At 33.0% G+C, this 16,170-nt stretch overlaps 2 protein-coding genes and 1 long non-coding RNA gene across 4 annotated transcripts; 1 reads left to right on the plus strand and 2 right to left on the minus strand.

Moving 5' to 3' along the window:
• Nucleotides 1-4,977: 4,977 nt before the first annotated feature.
• On the minus strand, nucleotides 4,978-6,358 carry LOC131183012 (uncharacterized). The gene is made up of 2 exons (XR_009151137.1): nucleotides 6,201-6,358; nucleotides 4,978-5,381 (listed from the first exon to the last, which is right to left on the minus strand). It is a non-coding gene; the product is annotated as an uncharacterized LOC131183012 (long non-coding RNA).
• A 480-nt stretch (nucleotides 6,359-6,838) lies between these two features.
• On the plus strand, nucleotides 6,839-9,633 carry LOC110640717 (pentatricopeptide repeat-containing protein At5g66520-like). Of its 2 annotated transcripts, XR_002492178.2 has the most exons (2): nucleotides 6,839-8,875; nucleotides 9,291-9,633. XR_002492178.2 is itself a non-coding variant. In XM_058152666.1 (1 exon), the coding sequence occupies exon 1, from the start codon at nucleotides 7,212-7,214 to the stop codon at nucleotides 8,616-8,618; it is 1,407 nt and encodes a 468-aa protein (XP_058008649.1). In that variant the 5' UTR covers nucleotides 6,839-7,211; the 3' UTR covers nucleotides 8,619-9,099. The 2 variants fall into 2 exon arrangements, 1 of the variants encoding a protein (XP_058008649.1); XM_058152666.1 differs by lacking the exon at nucleotides 9,291-9,633 and having other exon boundaries at nucleotides 6,839-9,099.
• Nucleotides 9,634-9,985: 352 nt separating this feature from the next.
• LOC110640746 (glutathione S-transferase PARB) lies at nucleotides 9,986-11,209 on the minus strand. Its single transcript, XM_021792213.2, has 3 exons — nucleotides 10,854-11,209; nucleotides 10,711-10,759; nucleotides 9,986-10,609 (listed from the first exon to the last, which is right to left on the minus strand). Exons 1-3 carry the CDS (start codon nucleotides 11,001-11,003, stop codon nucleotides 10,167-10,169), a joined length of 642 nt encoding a protein of 213 aa, XP_021647905.2. The 5' UTR covers nucleotides 11,004-11,209; the 3' UTR covers nucleotides 9,986-10,166.
• Between the last annotated feature and the right edge of the window lie 4,961 nt (nucleotides 11,210-16,170).

Raw genomic sequence — 16,170 nt, forward strand, 5'->3', positions numbered from 1 at the left:
CAAAAGGGATACGTCATAATATAAAAAAAAAAAATGTAAATTAGGCTAGATTCGGTTTAGGTTCAAGGAGGGGATCGAAATTCGCTCCGATATACCTTGGTTCCAGACCTGTTTATGAACTGGAAATGTTGACTTGATTCGCTTTCGATCCATTTCACGATATGAATCGACCCGTGGGTGGTCTACTTATTTGCACAAAAACCACAATCCATCAACCAATAATGAACATGTAAATTTAATATATATCATTATCCAAAAAAATAAATTTAACTGAAACATTAATTAAAAATATCATAATTAAATTAATAAAGTTGCTCATTACATATTAATTAATCCACCATTTACATAAAATAGATAGGTGAGGGCCTAATGATAAAGATACGTTCATGTGTTTACATAAATTTAAGTTCAAGTAATCTTAGAAGGTGAAACTAGCTGCGAAAGGTAGGTGAAAAATTTAGCCTAACTAATCTTTGTAAGGGTTTGATTTTATAATCAAATACTTGAAGAAAACGATTTTTTCTAATATAAAAATAAATAATTATTTAAATATACAATTTATATATAAAATAAAATAATTATCCTATGTTATCATTCATAGAGATATCATAAATTTCTAGTCCAGATATCATAAATAATAATAATAAAAAAAAAAGTTACTATTAGCACAAGAGATTGGTCCAAATGATTAGATCACTTTGTGTTCTTTATAGTAGCTTCCATGAGGTTAATTAGGCGCATCTTTTCCTCTCTTTTCAACTTCCTGTGCAAAGTTGTAAGCTAGCAGCCAATCTCACTCTGGGTGGGGAAGAGTAAAACTTAAGAGATAAATTCTGTGACAAAAAAGACTGCACAAAAGCATAAAATGATTAGAAAAAGACAAAAAAATGAGTACATGAAAAATTAAAATCAAAGACATTTGACAAACGACGAGCATAAAGAAGACACCCCCACTGGCCCCATTCTCCTGAAACACTATCATTTGGCTTTCTTTCGTATTTTGCAAAGATATTGTACTAGATTAAAGTCCAATCACGAGCTTAATTTTATAAGTTAATAAACTCAAACAACCTAATTAACCAAAATCTAATTTCCCAATAATCAAATTCCTACTCAAAATTAGCATGACTATGAAATAATGTCACTTGCTTGTACATCTGATTGATTCTATACTTGATGTAAAATGCTCCGAATGTGGAACCAACAACCCAACATATTTCCCCATCTAACTGTTCTAAATCAGGTAATTCAATTCAGCTCCAGCTACAACATAAAGTAGATCCCTTGAATTTAAGCCAACACTGAAAAGGGTTTGCCAGACCAATAATATTTTGTCTTTTCCATTAGAAGTTACTTGGCACAGAATCATCATCATCATTATGCTATCTTTGTTTTCAGAAAGGATACAATTTCTACTTGACCTATAAATTAGTAGTAATACTAATACTGTGACAGTACATGAATTTGCAATGTATAGAGTTCACAGTAACACGAACCAAAGTTTTAGTCACAAAATACCATTTTAAGCAACTTTAATATCAGATGCTGAACCTCGACTACCTTAATAATTTAATGAGAAACATCTGCACTATCAATGTTCACTGAATGATTACAAAACAAACCTGTGAAGCGGACTTTGCAACATTGTTCTCTTAACTGCTTTCATCATTTAAGCACAAACTTAGAAAGTTTAAGTAAAAGCAAAAGGAAAAGGGCAAAAAAAAAAAAAAACAAAAAAACAAAAAAACACTTCTAACCTTAAATAGATTAAAGAATATGTGGACTGATAAGCATGTATTTAAAGTACAATATAAAATTATAGCCATCACAGACTTACCAACTTTAATCCTAAGCAGGACAAGCAGTCTTTTAGAATGCAATATCTGGCTACTAACTCGCTATGCTTTCCAGAATAATTGTCACTTGTCACTACTGGCACTTCACGTTTTCAAATTATTTTATCATTGGAGATAGAATTTTTTTTAAAAGCTATACACAAATGCAATAATAAAGCCAATTCTGCTCATTTGCCACTTTGAATAAGCCAATGATTTTCAAAGTAGAGATAGTGTGCCTTGTGACAACACTTGGCACTCACAATAGCTATTGCTTTATGTTCTTTGCATACAAGCCAGTATAAAAATATTGAGTATCATTAAAAATATCATGGATAACCAAATCTATAAAAGAAATCAATAAAATCTAAAGTCTATAAGAACCTTAATGCGGTACACAACCTCTATGGAATGGATTTGGCTTACTTTGGATTAGACCACACCTGGAGTTTTCACTTTTCAATAGCCAATACCACACCCCAAAAGTGAAAATCTCATATTCAGCATGACCAATTGAAACAGCAGCTGGAGTTGTGGCTGTAATTTTCAACAACATAGAGAACAGGAATTTCAACTCAATGGAAAATGACTACAGTGCAAATCATCTCAGATTATAGCCGATAGAAAGTAATAGATGTTCAATGATAAAGTAAATCCACTGATGTACTAATGCTAAATAATTAAGAAAAATGCATTTCTTCCTCATAAGTCAAAGCAACAGAAAACCTGAAAGAATCAAAAGTAAAAGGCTAAAACAGAAAATCTTTCAATGATCCTATCAGCTCCAAAAGATTTTGTTTCACCAGCAATATCCTATACGACGAGACATTAGATTAGTGTATCCTCGCTAAACTTTGCACGATGCAAGGTCTGTCAGCTGATTCTTTATTCAGAGTTCACCTTGAAAAGAATTCTTAGAAACTCCAAAATAGCCACTCTCAACATCCCCTCAAGGAAGCAATTCCAGCTTTATCATGAATCATCTAACTAGGAAAACATTTCACTTACAAAACTGAACTTGATGAATTCCTTTGGATCTGATTGTGAAGTTGTTACTTTAAACAAATTAAGGCATTTAATTTGTGAATATCACCTTCCACAAATAATTTGAAGTTATGGATATTGGCTTGATTTACAAATAACTTGAACTAAAATACTCTAAAAATTTATTTTCAATAAATAAGATATGCTTGAAAGTTTCAAGCAATACAAGTTCAGCATTCTCTATAATCATATCCTATAAACTTTTTTGCCTGCAACAACTACAATTGTAATGGAACCAAAGTTGTGAAGGCTCCCAGTCTTGAAAGCCAGAATTCAGCTCATGTCAAGGGCCTAGTAACCTAGAAAAATACTTTCCAAAACTGTATTTCCAACTCCTCTAATAAGCCACTGTTATCAATAACAATGTCAGCCTTAGTTTGCTTTAGATCCAAAGACATCTGAGCATTTATCCTATCTCTGGTATCATCCTTACTGATTCTGTCTCTTGCCATGAGTCACTGAAGCTGTGTTTCAGGCGTTCAGCATCAAAATATACAACAATAATGGGCTCCATTTATCCATCTCGGCCTCAAACAACAAAGGGATATATCAAGGACAATCACCTTATAACCCCTCAACCATAGTTTCAAAATTTCACAAAAGATACCAGAGGATATGCAAGGAGCTACTAGCCTGCAAGGACATAATCGCAAAATTAAAATCTGGTGTACTATGTAAATCCATGACAGTTGTTTCAACACAAATGTCCTGAAATGCATTACCAAGAATAACTTGGCTGCACTAGGCAAAGCCAACAATGCTTTACAACATAGTTATTAAAGGCGCACCTCAAGCTCCAGGCTCATCAGGCTCCAGTCCTAGCGCCTCTACAGGAGAAAGGCGGGCAACATTCACCAGGCCCTCGCCTTATGCGCCTAGGCGTGTGCCTTGTTCCAGGCGCAAGGCTAGAAAGGCGAGCTTTTTTTATTTCTACATTCGGTGAGTACTTCCATTGATAAAAAACACTACCACCCAATTCGAAATTTATTGATCTAGAAGTTTTCAAAATTAGTATCGTTGATAATAACTAGTCACTAAAATCTCATCAAACTAACATACTCAGGATTACAAATCTCTCATATTTTCATTTTCAACACTACCACTCATTATCTTTTTAAAAAAAAAAGTTAGTACTCCTTTAGTTCTTAAAAGTGAGGGAAATGATGAAGATATTGATTTTGAAGATGAATATTAAGAGGATAAAGGTGTAGAAAAAGACAAAGAATATATAGTTACTTTATAATTTCTTAACTTTAGTTATGAAAGATTAAAAGACTATTAAAGTTTTAATAATTTAGTACTTAAATGCTTATTTGTTATTATTATTTTTAGTTTTATGTTATTTGAAGTTTGATGGAATATTCATATTTATTTTATTATTTATTTTTTTTGCGCCTCATCTCGCTCAGGCGTGCGCCTTTGCGTTGTGCCTTGCGCCTTTGCGTTGTGCCTTGCGCCTTGCGCCTAGGCTCCAGGACCCCTTAGCGCCTTAGTGCCCCTTGAGCCTTTAATAACTATGCTTTACAAGCATAGTATTCGAGATGCTAAGATTGTACACCTGATATTTAACCAGGACAATTAGAAAGTGACAGGTATTAAAAACTCAACTCAACTCAACTAAGATTTTATCCCAAAAATTTGGGGTCGGCTATATGGATTCGCTTTCTCTACTCTAAACGATTTTGGGTTAAATACTCAGAAATTTGTAATGCTTCTAGGTCATGTTGTACTACTCTCCTCCAAGTCAATTTAGGTCCACCCCTTTTTTTCTTTCTATCCTCTAACCTAACGTGCTCTACTTGTCCAACTGGAGCCTCCGTATGTCTACGCTTCACATGACCAAACCACCAACTTATACTCAATTGGTACCACTGCTCTGTTAACTGCTCCGAATTCAGCCATTTCCCAATCTGGAAGTTTAAGTCTCTTGATTCTTTAAAAAACAAAAAAAAAAGTACTGATTATGAAGAAAGGCAATCGAAGATACTGATTCCAAAATGAGAATTTCATTATCAGTAGTTTACAGATCAATAAAAACCCATAGCTACACAGGATGTCGTCTGATACCATGTTGCAACTAAGAAAAATGAGAAATGTATTCGGGAGAAACAGAATGAATATTATTGATCTTCAGTCTCATCTTTACATACAGAGCTGTACCACAACAAACTAACTTGGTTTCCAATGATAAGCTGACAACTCAGCTTGGTAATCTGCACCATTTAACAAACTTTCCCGCCTCTATTGAACTAAATAAATTAAGTATTGCTACATGCCTTCATTATCATACAGAGGTTATAAACTATAAAACTTTTATTGTTGATCAAACACCCGATCACACTATCAATACTGATAAAGAAGTTGATCTTTTGCAGGATCAGAGAATAAAATCTAGCCAGCTTTGCCCTATCAGCTTCTCCATTAGCTTGCAAGATATCTTTTCCAAATGCTGCTACAATCTTATTATAGCCACCACTATCTTTCTTCAGAACATCCTGCACACTGTTCTAGTATGGTATAAAGAAAGTTCCAGGATAGATGTTGAGGAAGGAAAAGCTTTAGCAAGAAAACAGAGTATGAATCGATACACAAATTCCATGATGACAATGTAAAGTTACCATGCAAGGACATTCCCAAAAATCTATTAAAAAATAAAGAAATTCAGTAGGTAAGTCATGTTAATAATTAGTCAGGTCTCATTTTTCAATAATTCAGGATATCAGCAAACAACTGTCATTTGTCAGAGACATTATTTAGTTTAGAGTCATTGTTTTGTCAAAAGGCCTAATAATATAATCTCACTATTAATTAACTCAGAACATTGTCGATAAGGGATAACCAAATTCCGTCCTCCCCCTCCCACAAGAATACACCAGCACCATTATCACCTGCACTGTCACCACAACACAATTACCATCATTACCATTAACACCATGGACAAAAACACTCTCATCACGATACAGCATGTCATAAGGGAATTCAAATCCAAATTTAAAGCGGTGAGAAATTGGAATAAATAAAGCATTGAGTGACATTTTAAAATGACATGCAAAGCAATCACATAAGCAGCCCTGGCTAAACCCAAATTACATAAAAAAGAAAATGAGAACAGTGAAACTCAAAATGCCCAAATTATATAATCGAAGTTGGCTTTCCGAATTCTTTATCAAAGTTGCCGGGAATGGACAGAATTAGAATATCCAACTAAAAAACAAGGAATCATGTGATTGTATTAACTGAAATGGACTGTATCAGAATTATATAGGTTTAAAAACATGGAGAAAGTAAATAAAGAAGGGCAGAAGAAAAGAAGGCACACACGAGCAACGAGATCGGCGTCAAAAGATTGGAGGCCGTGCTCTTCTCCGACGCTTCCGCCCGTCAATCCTACTGTCCTCCTTTGAGATGGCAACGGGTAGGCACCCGCGAAAACCACCGTATTTCGAACCCGAACGATTAATATTATCAAAATTGAATCCACATTTAAAATTTATTATCAACTGTTTAAATTTATTTTAAATTTTATTATTATTATTATTAAAAAAAATTAAATTTATTTAATTTTATATATTTTAATTAATATTTTATATAAAAATTATTTTAATTAATAATTTATATTCAAAAATTTAATAATTTTATAAAATATTTAAATTTTATTTTATATAAAATAAAAAAAATTAAAATTTATAAATATTATTATAAAAATATATATTTTATATTTAATTAAATATTTATATAAACAAATTTAAATAACAGATACTTAAAATATAAAATTTTAATTCGATCAAAATTTATTACTGATATTATTTTTTAAATTTAAATTTATCCATAACTCAATTATATAATACTCAAATCATTTTATTAAAATTTAATAAAATTAAATATCCATAAAAATTCAATCTATTATCATCCCTAGTCCTCCTTCTCACTTTCTGATTCACAGTTTCAATTTGCGGTGTCCCTCCGTCGTCTTCGTAATTCAAATATGTAAACAGCCCAGTATGGCCTCTAGGCTGGTTTCTCGGTTAATTTTGCCGAAACGTATCGAAAAATGTTCATTTTATTTCTAGATAATTTATGCAAACATATGGTCTCTGTTGCGCATCTGGTGTAGTGGTGTCATAGTACCCTCCCACGGTACTGACCGGGGTCCGATTCTCCGGATGCGCAATTATTTGTCTTTTTGCTGCCCAATAAATTAAAATTAGAACCATTTAACGGATGAAAGTTTTGCGATATGTCAATTGCAGGCTTGCAGAAGTTTTGCTATATGTCAATTGCGGGCTTGCAGCTTTTCTATGAACACAAAGCCTTTTCTCATCCAAATATCCAATGATGATGCCTAACTCTCAGCTCAGCGTCACAGCAGAAAGAATCATTCGTCTTCTACAAATGTGCATTTCTCAGACTCATATCCACCAAATCCAAGCCCAACTCATACTAAATAAACTCCACTCTAACACCACTGTTGCCCATCATTTCATCACTGCCTGCCAGAATCTATCCCTCTTGCACTCCTCTCTCCCTCTCTTCTTCTTCGCGCACCTCCCTAAACCTCATGTTTTCATTTGCAATAATATTATAAGGGCCTTCTCCCACTCTCAAGCTCCTTATATTCCTTATTCAATATATTCCTACATGCATAATAACTCCATTCTTCCTAACAACTACACCTTTCCTTTTCTTCTCAAGTCCTTGTCTGACTTCAAGGATTTCAAGCAAGCCCGATCCGTACATACCCATGTTGTAAAGTTTGGTCATTTAAATGATATTTATGTCCAGAACTCTTTGCTAAATGTCTATGCTTCATGTGGCCATATGGGATTGTGTCGGCAACTGTTTGATGAAATGCCTGACAAAGATGTTGTCTCGTGGACTATTTTGATTATGGGGTATAGGAGTGCTGGGAACTATGATGATGCGTTGATTGCTTTTGAGCAGATGCAATATGCGGGTTTAGTGCCTAATCATGTTACCATGGTGAATGTGTTAGGTGCCTGTGCGAGTTTTGGGGCCATTGAAATGGGTATTTGGATACATGATTTTATAAGGAGGAAAAGGTGGGAGATAGATGTGATTTTAGGGACTTCTTTGATTGATATGTACATGAAATGCGGGAGAATTGATGAAGGTTTGGATGTGTTTAGAAGCATGAAAGAGAGGAACATTTTTGCTTGGAATGCTGTTATTAAAGGACTAGCTTTTGCTAAATGTGGGCAGGAGGCTGTTCTGTTTTTGAATAGGATGGAGGAAGAAGGACTAAACCCAGATGAAGTCACTTTGGTGAATGTGCTTAGTGCTTGCAGCCATGCGGGGATGGTTGATATGGGCCAACGAATATTTAGTTCATTGATCAATGGGAAGTATGGATTTTCACCTAATGCTAAGCATTATGCATGTATGGTTGACCTCTTTGCACGAGCTGGGCATCTTGATGAGGCTTTCAAATTCATCAGAGAAATGCCTTTTGAGCCTACAATACCTATGTGGGGATCATTGCTGGCTGTCTGTAGGGCTCAGAGAAACTTGGAATTAAGTGAATTTGTGGCTAAGAAACTTGTTGAACTGGAACCAGGGAATAGTGCTTATTATGTAGTTCTCTCTAACTTGTACTCAGAGATGGGGAGATGGACCGATGCTGCACGAGTCAGGGAATTAATGAAGGAAAGGGGACTTAAGAAGTATTTGGGCTCTAGTTCTGTAGAATCCAAACCCAGGGATATGATCATGAATTACTAGTCCAATAAGTCCCATCGTCTTTGAATGCAAAGTAATTGTAATCCTTTTGCTGGGTATGGATGTTTGTATTGTTTGATAGGGCCATATCAACTGTGATCATACTGACTCCAGGATTGCACAATTGATAGAATCCGTTATTTCTGGATCCTCTGGTTAAAGGGTTACTGGTCACAGGTGAATATGGCAATGAGGGACTGATCTTGTTATCTAACACTACCTCGCTGGCCCAACAACTACTCTGAAGATCCTAATGATGTGTAAATTATTCTCCTTTTCCTACATAGTTATGTTTCAAGTATTCTGAGTATTGAAGATTATAATTGTACGGATAAAAGCTGAAATTTTCAGCTGTAGCTTTTGACTTTTCAACCGCTGGCCATATACCAACAATATTTGGCTACTGAGTACTGACCGCTAATAGCTCACTATAATTGGCTGAAACAAACAAGTTTTAAGAGGCACCAGAGGAAGTTGTTGTTGACTTTGTGCCTTCAACTATATTCTGACGTGTGTGGACATTATTATTTATTTGGGTAGAACTTTTTTTCCCCTTTTAGGTGTATGTGTGAAATAAACTCTAATTTTGGTCAACTGTGTTTTATGTGGACAGTGCAAATAGCATATGCCTGAAGTACCATACTTTAGAATTCATATACCTGTTTGTTCCTGCAGGAAATCTTCGTCTGGCAAGTTTCAAGAGCTCACATCAAGATCTATTAGGGACACTATCCTTTGTCAGTTCCTTAAGGCTCCTGAACAGGTGAAATGATCTCCGTAGTGTATGGTGTAAACAATATGCATGCTAATCAGAATGAGAAAGGAACCAGCGAGAGTTACTATTTTAATAGGGATTACGCAAAATCATACTGCAATTGGATAATGAATTTACTTCACTTGTGATATGGAGGTCATGGATTCGGGTCATGAAAAGAGCCTCTTTACAAGCACATAAGTTATATACTTCAACTGTTTCCAAAGCCTGCAAACTTAAAATGTTTCGTGCGCTAAATCACCTTTTTATGAAAAAATACTTGGCACGGACTTCCCATGGACAGATAGAGCAAATGCGAAGGCAATAAAATCATATTTGTACTGAAATGTTGAGAACATAGTTAATCCAGCCATTCGGGCAGAATCTTAGTAATTAAACTTAGTTTGCTTTAGTTGTTAGTTCAAAACCTGGTCAGCATCCAAGAACCGTGGTTTTTTTTTTCTTTTTTCCAACAAGAACCAGGGATTATACTCTTGAAAATTTGTTCATGCACGGTGCACAATATAGAGCATGTTGAATCTTTTTAGCTTCAACTGGAAATATCTTAGTCTTTATCCAGTTATATTTGATTTTCATTCCACTGTTGAAGAGAAGGTGCCACAAACACAATACATGATATATAGGACAAGCTCTTATTTGAAAGGATAGACAAGAACATCACTCTTCTCATAGAAGATTGATGCCAAAAACACATCAGAAGACACACGAAAAAAGGAAAAAATTATTCAATTATTCAAGAGAAATGACCAAACTCCCTGTAGCTAGAGTAGCAGCTCTCAATTCTTTTGCATAGCAAGGACCTTAGCCCAAGCTGGCCTTGCGGTGATATCAGCTGCCCATGCGCTAACATGGGGCCGTGATTCAATCAACTTTTTGCTTTGTGTGACGAACAGCAAGTGTAAGTTAGGTAGGTGGTGCATATCTGCCAAGGTGAAGGAGTCGCCTGCCAAGTACTTTGATTGAGCCAGCCGTGACTCATAGACATCAAGAACCTTAGCCAACTTAGCTTCGTTTTCCTCCACTGCTGCTGCATCCGTGGTCAGCCCAAATAATGGCTTAAAAAATATTTCCCAGTTAAGTTTTGAAGCTGCTGGTTCAAATTGTTGAGCCTCCACTTCCATCCACACTGATACTATTGCCATCTGCTTTCCTTGGCACAAAAGCTGGGTTCCTTTTTCATGGTTCTCGTGGGCGATGTATTGGGTAATTGCCCTTGATTCTGCATACCCAAAGGTTCAAGTTACATATGGAAAAACACCAGCCATAGTCTTAGTAATAGGGCCATATAAAAGCAGACACATAAACAAAGAAAAACCATACCAAAGAGCTTGAGATCTCCATGTTCCAAAGCCGGAACTTGACCAAATGGCTTCACCATCGAAACAAAAATTTTATGTTAGATAAGGAGCTGATACGATCTGCACTTAAGAAAATTGAAAGGCATCTTTTTGCTCAGCACTTACATTGAGGGAAATGAAAGGCTCCTTCTTGTGCTCGCCTACTCCCATATTGATGTTAACGAACACAAACTCCAGCTCTTTCTCATGGAGGGAAACCAGAACTCGCTGTGTAGCTGTTGATAAAGGGCTTCCATGGACCTTGATAGCTGCCATGATATGCCCTGAGGCTTGAGCTTAGATATTGTGATGAAGAAGAAAGAATTGTGAAGCTTGGATGGGATTCGGGAAGCCGAGTCTTGGGCAGGGATTTAATAAGCGGGGACGAGATGACCCTTTGGTTTTAAAAACATATGGTTAGCCAGGTCCGACTAAAAAAAGAGTAAACTCCATTTTGTTATTTTCTATTCTCCTTCAAACGGGCAGAAAAGTCGTTAGATTCCTGTTTAAATATAAAGACGGAAACTTTATGAAAAAGCACGAATTTCTTGATCTGAGCGTGGAGACTGGTGGCCGGTGGGATTGTGCTAGCACCTAGTCAATACCGCCTCATCTTCCAAGTTGGACAGCCCCACCAGTGAATGCGTTCTCACCGTAAAATTTCCACACATTAATGTCTTAACTCATAATCAAAGTCATTTTTCAGCATCTTCTTTGAAAAAGTTGACATTTTTTTTAAGAAGCTAACGTGTGATATTACTTTTAAAAAATTGGTCACATATTACTCTCTATATTATAATAATAATAATTATTATTATTATTGATAGTTATTAATTAAAAAAAAATTAATTATTAATTTATGAGTTAATATTCTTAATATATATATATAGATTTTTCCTTGGTAGTGTTGTATAAGTTTTTAAATTTATTATATTTATAAGTGATAATTTTAAATTATATTTATTGATGGTAATATTTTCTTAAAGAAAATTAAAATTCATGTTTAATTTAAATAAAAATCAAAATCATTTAATGAAATATTTTTAAGGATATTTATTATAATTAAATTTATTATTAACTGTAATAATTTGTCAATATAAGATGTTTAATTTCAAAATGCAATAAATATTATCATGACTTTTCAGTTAACGCCTTTAAAATATTTACTCCAAATTAGAATCAAATATTATGAGATATTTGAATTTTTATGATAAATTAATTATTGAATTTTTTTCTTAAATATGTCTGATTATTAAAGATAATATATCTATTAATTTTAATTTTCTTTTTTCAAAAAGAGAAAAGTTAACATTGAATTTTTTTCACATATTTCTAAAAAGGATATGATATATAATTACTAAATATAATTATCATTAATTTTCTTGAAGAGCTTGCCATGTATTAACCTTCATAAATAACTATTTTTTATACTAATTATTATTTACTTTTTTTATTTCTCTTTTAACTATATATATTATTTATATTACTACCTTTGATTTAAATTATTATTTTCTTTAAAATTTAATTTTTAAAAATTAAAACCTTTTGTAATTATATTCAACATTTTAAAATTATTTATATTATTTTTTTATAAATACATTTATATAAAAAATATTATTTATCATATGTTACCCTTAATAATAATAATAATAATAATAATAATAAAATATTATTGATGACCATTAATTTAAAAAAAAAATTAGCAATTAATTTATAATCTCACATTCTTAGAATATATATATATATATATATATATATATATATATATATATATATATAAATATATAAAGTAGGTAGATTTTTTATTGGTGTTGTGATATAAGTTTTTAAATCTATTACATTTATATTAAATAATAATTTTAAAGTGTATTTATTGATAATAATTTTTCTTTTAAAGAAAAATTAATACATACGATTTACTTTAAAAGAAAATCAAAGCCGTTTAGTAAAATATTTTTAAAGTTATTTCTATAATTAAATTTATTGTTTAATTATTGATAATTTGTTAACCCAAGACATTTAATTTTAAAATTTAATAAATGTTATCACGACTCTGCAGCTATTGTCATAACTAAAAGTTTAATTTCTTTTAAAAATATTTACTTTAAATTAGAATCAAATAATTAGAAGATATTTAAATTTTTGTGAAAAATTAATAATTAATTTTTTTTAAACATGCCTAATTATTAAAGATAATATATACATTAATTTAATTTTTTTTAAAGAGAAACTTGAACATTATTTTTTTTTGTATTTGCTAAACAGTTATAGTATATAATTACTAAATATAATTATCAACCATTAAAAAATTAAAAATTATATTATTATTATTATTATTATAAACAAGGAATAATTTATAGCTATTAAAAAAAAACTTATAGCTATTAAGGCCAGTGATTTGATAACAACTGCTAACTTATTCCGTTAAAGTTTATATCTAACGTTTTAGAATTTTAATATTTTAAATAGTAACATTAAAATTGTTTCAATAAATTTTTTTAATTAACAATTATTTAATGCCTTAATTAAATATGACCTAAATTTTATTTGTTTCTCTATCTATAAATAGTTAATACTTTTTATTATTTGATATGCACTAAATATTTTTCTTTTCACCAAGTATTTTCTTTTTATCTAATTACTTTTAAATCCTCTTTTAATTTGCTTTATTAGAGTTATTGATCTGAATCAACAAATCTTATTATTTTTAATTTTTAATTTACTTTTCTCACTCTATTCATACAATAAAATAAGAATTTTTTTCTTGAAAAAAAATGTTGAACCGACACAAAATATGAATTAAATTAAAATAATCAAATAAAAATTAATATTATATTATAGTCAATTATATACAATGTCAATCTATATTCTCTATATAAAGTCACCCACCTTTCTTTGACAAAAAAAAAAAAACTTTTCACTTCTAAACTTCCAGAAGCCAAATTACTATTTGAAAAAGAAGAAGAAAAGTATAATTTCAGGGTATGCAAGTTGGTGTACCATTTGATAATTGCGCTAGCTGTTACAGTTTTGCATCTAAAAAAAATATAAATTAATCAAAGCAATTCAAATAAAGGCGGCGAGCTCTTAAATTTAATATTTTAATTAATTATGTTTTAATTATTTAAAAAATTAAAATTAAAATGTCCCTCGAAATCTTAAATCGAAATCGCCAGTTTCAAAAATCGGTTTAATGACTCACATGTAATTAAAAGAAAAATCTTAGAATAGATATATCTAGTTTTAGCTAGCAACCCACTATAATAGTGAACTTAGAAAATTAGAAATTTAATGAACAAAAACTCATAACAAAATTAAAATGATTAACAAATATGATTGGAGGCCTATTTAATAGATGGTCATATATAACATAAAGTGATATAATTCGAATTATATCTCAAGATGAAGTTATCTTGAAGGTGATTATCTTAATAACTAAGTCAATGTCTATGTAACACCCCAAAATTTTAGAACTTTATTATTTTATGAGTATTATGGATATTTTAATTTTATTAAATTTTAAGAAATTATTTGAGATTTTCAGATTTTAAAAATCGGGTCTGATTTTTCCGAAAATATAAATTTAGATAATTTTTAAAAATTAATTTAAAAACCACATGGCAAAACTAAAAATATATTTGGAGTCTACGAATTTTTCTGAATTTTCTAAAATTTTTTCGGAATTTTTGGACTTCGTTTTCCGTCCCGAGGCAGAGTAAAAATTTAAAATTTTGTATCCTGAATCGAACCGGTCGAATCGAACCGGACCGGATCGGATCGATCGAATCGGACCGGCCTTTTCTTTTTCTTCCTTCCCTTCCCCGCTCGCGTCCGACCTTCTCCCCTTCTCTCTCTCTTTTCTCTCTCCTCCCTCCTCCTCTTGCCGCGCCGCCACCTCCCCTGCCTCCCCACCTCGCCTGGAACGTCGGAAAACGGCTCCATAAACGACGCGCAGCACGCGCGCGACTCCTCGACTTCTCGGCCGAAATCCGGCCGATCCGGCCACCAATTAGACCGGGTCTTGTGTCTAAAATCATCTACTCGTCGAGAGCTTTCCATAGACACCAAGAACACCGAAATCCATCGAGCGGTTTGTCCAATTTTTACCCGGGAAGTTTTAGCCCATTTTGACTTTCGGGCTAGATTTCTCACAAACCGTGAACCCCACGAGAAAACTGAGAGTACCAGAGCGCTCCACTTGTCGAGAGCTTCGCGGGGATATAAATTTCAAAATTTTCCGACACCGTTTTTCGCTGGGTCCCACGGAACTACGCAGTGTCTTTCCGAGCATTAAATGAGCTTAGAAAATTCTGAAAAAATTTATGTACTAACCCCCGTGTTGTGGGCTTCGTGTAGGTATCCTCAATTCGTGAAAATTCGACAGTTGACCGGGTCTGTGAATTTCCAACCAGACAGACCCGTTACCGGAAAAGTTTCCGAATTGGACCGAGCATTTGGCTACCCCCCCCCCCCCCATTGTCAGACATCCCAAGCGCGTTCCCGAAGTCGGAATCGGCAAAGGTAAACCCGAACCTTGCTTTTTCGTAATTTTCGAGTGCTTAAATAGAATTAAAAATCCATAAAATATTCGTGGTAGCTCAGAAAATTATGATTCTTTTTGCAATAGCCTAGTAATATTGCTAAGGACCGCGGGGCAAAGTTTTAGAATTTTTAGAGCTTGTTTGGGTAGTTTTTGCAAAAATGATCAATTATAAGGACTAAATTGAAATTTTACATATTGTAACACTCCTATTGGTATAGCCTGGTATATTTCACTGTTCCAGTGACCGGTGTCGGTCCGGACAATTAATGGGATTAGGGCCACACTTAAGACAACTTGAGAGCCATAAACACAAATAATTAGTAATGTTTAATTAGTTAACTATAAATAAGAAAAACAGAACATAAGAGGTTAAACGAGCCGAGAGTCACAGCGATGAGTAACCTCCTGAACGCATCGCGAAGTCGTTTTAAACTCAAATTTCAAACGTAAAGTGACGTCATGTCCTTAGGACCCTTATGAACACAGTGGAAAAGAGAAAATCACGAAAAAAGAACTATTAAGCCAGTCAAATAATTAGGTCAGGGAGCCGGAAGAAATATGAAATTATTTGCAAACCGGGATGAACCGGCGAGGGGCAATTTGGTCAATTGACTCCGAGAGCTGACTCCTGACCTAACTGTCAAATAAAATCGGAGAAAAGAAAATTTCGGAATCGAGAATTAAATTAAAGAACTAATAGAAAAAAATAAATAGAAAAAAAAAAAGAAAGAAGATGGAAAAGTCAAAGGTGATGACATCATGCATGATGTCATAAACAAATTAATTAAATTATTTATTAAATTAGATTTTTAATGGTCTTCCATAGCAAAATAAATAAAAGCAAACAAAAGAAAAGAAAAATAGAAAATCCCTTCTTCTCCTCCCTTGGTTGCCGCCTCA

Source organism: Hevea brasiliensis, chromosome 9 (genome assembly GCF_030052815.1).
Source record: "Hevea brasiliensis isolate MT/VB/25A 57/8 chromosome 9, ASM3005281v1, whole genome shotgun sequence".
In the NCBI taxonomy this organism is placed as follows: domain Eukaryota; kingdom Viridiplantae; phylum Streptophyta; class Magnoliopsida; order Malpighiales; family Euphorbiaceae; genus Hevea; species Hevea brasiliensis.

Coding starts and splice junctions, on each gene's coding strand:
- LOC110640717 (XM_058152666.1), top strand. CDS start 7,212: ATGATGATGCCTAACTCTCAGCTCAGCGTCACAGCAGAAAGAATCATT.
- LOC110640746 (XM_021792213.2), bottom strand. CDS start 11,003: ATGGCAGCTATCAAGGTCCATGGAAGCCCTTTATCAACAGCTACACAG. Junction 10,760..10,853: donor AGCCTTTCATTTCCCTCAAT/GTAAGTGCTGAG, acceptor TCGATGGTGAAG/CCATTTGGTCAAGTTCCGGC. Junction 10,610..10,710: donor TGGAGATCTCAAGCTCTTTG/GTATGGTTTTTC, acceptor TTGGGTATGCAG/AATCAAGGGCAATTACCCAA.